At 35.7% G+C, this 5,326-nt stretch overlaps 1 protein-coding gene across 1 annotated transcript in view; it reads left to right on the top strand.

Annotated features, from left to right (window-relative positions):
- LOC107554342 (proteasome subunit beta type-8-like) overlaps positions 1-4,016 on the top strand; it is a 6,111-nt gene extending 2,095 nt beyond the window's left edge. Inside the window, exons 4-6 of the mRNA XM_016236827.1 lie at positions 2,225-2,354; positions 2,562-2,766; positions 3,811-4,016. Coding sequence (XP_016092313.1) covers positions 2,225-2,354; positions 2,562-2,766; positions 3,811-3,899 — 424 coding nt within the window. The 3' untranslated portion in view covers positions 3,900-4,016. The remainder of the gene's footprint in view (positions 1-2,224; positions 2,355-2,561; positions 2,767-3,810) is intronic.
- The last annotated feature ends 1,310 nt before the right edge of the window (positions 4,017-5,326 follow it).

Genomic DNA, 5,326 nt, shown 5'->3' on the forward strand with positions numbered 1-5,326 from the left:
AAGCGAAACTACTTTGTTTGGGCTAGAGGACACGACTACAAATCAGTGGTTAAGTTGTATCTGTGCTGGTCGCTGAGGGAATACATCAACTTCGCGCTGTCGATCGCCGGCACATTTTATGAAGGATTGTTTACTGATCCTGGGAGAGTAACGTTAGACTACAATGCCGGCTGTTCTGACTCACAGTCTGTAAGTACGTTTTCATTTAAAGAATTTGCCACTGATGATTCAAACGCGAGTTTTGAGCAGTGTAGAGTAAGGCTTGTTGTTTGTCATTTCTCCGATCACAAATACAGACATGGTTTTATGTTTACGCGGCACGATGCAACGCAACGCGTAAAAAGACAGTATAAGTCATTATAATCCGTAATTATGTCCCCATTGGATGCAGCAAATGCCTCGTTTATAATGGGTTTTAATGTTTTTGTCTCGTCGCTCCGGCCCGACACAGCATCACAGTATGTGAGGGGCGTAACATTTCCGTCTCACACTTGAGGTATTCGGCCAATCACAATGCACTGGATAGCTGGCCAATCAGAGCACACCTCGCTTTTTCAGAACGATGAGCTTTGTAAAAATCGACGCGTTTCAAAAAGGCGGGGCATAGAGGAGAAACAATAATGTACAGTATGTGGAAAATAACGTGTTTTTTTACTTTAAACTGCATAAACACATTTCATTACACCAAAAACACAAAATAATGTTCTTTTTAGCAACATCATATGACCCCTTTAACACAAAAGAATATTTTGAGGAATGTTTTAATTATTTCAATGTCTATACAATAAAATTCCAATGGGATCTGAAACCTTTAAACTCCAAAAAGGACATAAAAGTATGACGTGATGATGGACAGATTGAAATTGAGGTCTTTGTTCTGTCTCATATCAAAACATTGTTCAACACACACATACACAGATTACATAAAATATGACAAAACAAACCTCAAGTGTCAACTAATACTAAACCTCACTGGTTTCTCGCATGTCACGTGACCAAATGTCATGATGTTTGAGGATCATGTTCACCATATTTGGTGTGAAATCGCATACTCGCTGAGTAGGTACTTCTAAGTACTTACTTCACAACTATTTCTATATGACATGAATGTGTGTAGTATGAATATAATCTGGATGTACTAAGTTCGTCATGTTGTCATTATCATTTGACCAACAGTTACAGTTGTCACTCACAAATCCTCTCTCGTGGCCTCATGGGAGAGTGAAGTATCCAGTGGATGCACACTTCAGAATATCATCGAAAGTAATAGGTCATCTGACAAGATTTGCTTCATGAATACTGTGAATTTGGACATATTTCTCATTCACATACTGATTTTGCCTACTATGTCATAGGGAAGTATGCATATTCAGGTGCACACTGTGTGTTGATTTGATTTGATTTGATTTGATTTAAGAGTGTATTCAGGCTTAAATTTCAATCTGCTCATTATACAAAGTGATCATGTCATAAAAGTTTAGAACAACATGAATAAATGATGGTAAACTTTCCTCTTTGGGATGAACCAAAAGAAGTGTTATACTATCTGTCTTAATCTTCTTTCAAATGAAAATACTCATATACAAATATTAAAATACATATGTGACCCTGGACCACAAAACCAGTCATAAGGGTCAATTTTTCGAAATTTAGATTTATACATCATATGAAAGCTGAATAAATAAACTTTCTAAGGATGTATGGTTTGTTAGGATAGGACAATATCTGGCCGAGATACAACTATTTGAAAATCTGGAATCTGAGGGTTCAAAAAAATCTAAATATTGAGAAAATCATCTTTAAAGTTGTCCAAATGAAGTTCTTAGCAATGCATATTACTAATCAAAAATTAAGTTTTGATATATTTACAGTAGGAAATTTACAAAATATCTTCATGGAACATGATCTTAATATCCTAATGATTTTTGGCATAAAAGAAAAATCTAGAATTTGACCCATACAATGTATTTTTGGCTATTGCTACAAATATACCCCAGTGACTTAACACTGCTTTTGTGCTCCAGGCTCACATATGTACACACAAATGTACCACAATCACTATGTGATTTTATCTGAAGAAATTCAAATGTGCAGGATCTCATTATGTTCTGTTGATTCTTATACTTGCTGGTTCTGTTTTGACAAACACAATGTCCCCCTGTTGCTGTTTGAACCACCGCTATTCTTCGTTAATATATGAAGAATTTGTGTGTTTTAAAAACAGACTTTACAAACTCCGTAACAAGCAGAGGATCTCCGTGTGTGCAGCCTCCAAACTGCTCTCCAACATGATGCTGGGATACAGAGGCATGGGCCTGTCTATGGGGAGTATGATCTGCGGCTGGGACAAACAGGTGAAGTCTGTCTATCTATACGACTGCTTTTGTGTTGTTTGCTTATTTGCATATTTTCAGAGTGTTCTCAGTTAAGCATTTTATACAATGCAACAATAAAATAAAAAAATAAAATAATTGTAAAGCTCTTAGTAAGGTCTTGTGGCACAATCATGCATACACATAATCGTCAGTTACAATAATATTACCTCTTTTCCCTCACATCAGGGTCCAGGCCTGTACTATGTGGATGATAACGGCACACGTCTCTCCGGCCGGATGTTCTCCACTGGCTGTGGGAACAGCTATGCGTATGGTGTAGTGGACAGTGGTTATCGTGAGGATATGACTGTGGAGGAGGCGTATGAGCTGGGCCGTCGTGGTATTGCTCATGCCACACACAGAGACGCTTACTCCGGTGGCGTGGTCAACCGTAAGTACCAGCAATACACTGTAAAAAATGATTGTGATTTTAACAGTAAAAGACTGTAAAAAGGCTACAATAAAAAACTGTTAATTGGTTATCAGTAAGTTTCCATAGTATATACGGTGAATAACTGTAATTACATTTAATGTAATTTTACAGTAAAGTACTGTTAAAATTACGTTTTTTGGAGGTGAAAAAGTCATTGTATAATTTACAGTGAAAAACTGTAAATTGACACTCCCAGAATTCCCTGCATGACACTTCATATTTTATGTTTTTTCGTTGAAATAACTATGTTTCTTCTTAGTTTTTTCTTATCAGTTGTGTACATTAGGGTTTAATCTTACATCTAATGTTGTTAAATTAATGTTTATTGCATTATTTCAGTATCATGTGTGTCACCGTGATGGGGTTTAGTGTTTGTGTGAATGACACTGTACACCTTCTATGTATATATATTAGAGTATTTTCCTTCTCAGCTTTTGAAAGAGCTGATTGTGATGAGCTTTGGTTCATCATGTGACTTTCTCATCACCACCAGTTTTTGGTGGTTATCAGTGCATTACAATGGTTCAAAATAGATATTAGTACTTCAATGTGTTGGTTTATTAACATTACATCAGTTAATGAAATAAGTTTTTTTTATTGTGAATTTAAGCTAAATCTGTAAAACCTAAAATGTTTCTACCATATTTTTAACAGTGAAGTTCTGGCAACCACAGCTGCCGGTATTTTACCGTAAATGTCACAATTTTTTTTTTACAGTGTGTATTACAAACTGGCTAGCAATGAATCTGAATCTTAACATTAATATAAAAATGTAAGAATATTGAGCTGCAGTGATGTGCTACTATGGTTCAACCAAAATCTGTAAGAAGTGTGAATTTGTCCCTGACAATAAAACAAAACAACCCCAACACAAGAAATTACCCTAAGCTTTGTATTTCTGTCCTACATTATTGTTTTCTTAATTCAATAATGTACACTATTGTTGCATAGTTTGTGTCATATTTAAGAGATGAAGTCTTCACATATGTTTTCTCCTCTTAGTGTACCACATGCAGGAGGACGGCTGGATCAAGGTGTGTAAGGAGGACGTGTCAGAGTTAATCCACCGCTATAAGAAGGGAATGTTCTGATCTGATCTCTCATTTATCTGACAGTAAAAATTAAACTGTTATCAAATCAAAGACGCTTTTGGTGCATTCTTTGTTATATATTTGAATTGTATTTTCTGTGACTATCTGTCTCAGTGATGAACTTAATTCACTTATGTTACAGGATAAATATAGCTCCGTGTTTGTGATGACTTTTTGTGCTTATTCTACCCAATTTTTGTATGTGGTTCCAACTGGGTTATTCTCTGGGAACTGTGCAGTTTGTGCCAGAAAAATTCAGAAAAATAATTTCAGTTGAAAAGATTATTGCTGAACCTTCATGAAATCTTTATTTTTTATTTTTAAGGGGACCACTATAGCAGTGCATGGCAGTGCATCCTCCCCAATATTCAGACTAGTGGTGAACAAATATGGGATGCACAGCTTCTTCTTTTTTTACTTTATAGACCATGAAATAATGTTTTAATTTCAATATAGCTTACTTTAAAGGGGATCTATTATGCCCTTTTTACAAGATGTAATATAAGTCTCAGGTGTCCCCAGAATGTGTCTGTGAAGTTTCAGCTCAAAATACCCCACAAATCATTTATTATACCATTTTGAAATGCCTATTTTGAGTGGAAGCAGAAACTTGCTGTTTTCGTGCATGTAAGCACACGCACAGAAAGCGGCTGTCACTCGGCATGTCAATACTAAACTAAGTTCACTTTCATGTCTTATTGCGCTCAAACTGTCAAATATATACAAGGTTATGCCACAAACACACATCATTTACATAAACACAGTCGGTTATGTCTATGAACGTTACCAGCTGGGAAAGAAATCACATGTTTATTTTAGATTTGGGTATTACATACCGCTGTCGCTGTTACAGTTTTTTTTTTAGTTGTTTTTTTTTCAGTATTGAAGCATTGTTCAATACTGAAGCCACATTTTCAAAACTGTTCACATCATTCTATGCTAAACAAACTGTGAATTATTTTTCATTGCTTTCAGACAAAATGCACTCAATGACCACATTTCTCAAAATCCACAAACACTTTTGTCATTCATACTCCACAACCTGCAAAACACTATATATTTTCAGCACATTTTTCAGTTGCTAACACGCTGCTTTCAAAACTGATAAAAGAACATTCAGATCGTAACAATGGCAAACTGTCCATTTCTGCAGGAATTATATTGAAATATAAAATCTTAGCAGAATATTTACTGTGAAATTGAATAATAATGGTTCCAAACACAACTAACTGCAATTTCAGCTGAAAGCCAAGCCAGATGTCCTATCTGTAGTGTTTTTTTTCTGTGATCTTTTTGATAAATGGTATGGATGCCTTCAGAATGATTTTGTTTGGAAACATGGATCAAGGAAGACACATTGGTGGGGAAAAAAGAGTGGCAGAGAGAGGGAGGACTATAAGCCTCACAGTACTGTACATCCATCCATC

Source organism: Sinocyclocheilus grahami, unplaced genomic scaffold (genome assembly GCF_001515645.1).
Source record: "Sinocyclocheilus grahami isolate Dianchi unplaced genomic scaffold, SAMN03320097.WGS_v1.1 scaffold498.1, whole genome shotgun sequence".
Taxonomy (NCBI): Eukaryota; Metazoa; Chordata; class Actinopteri; order Cypriniformes; family Cyprinidae; genus Sinocyclocheilus; species Sinocyclocheilus grahami.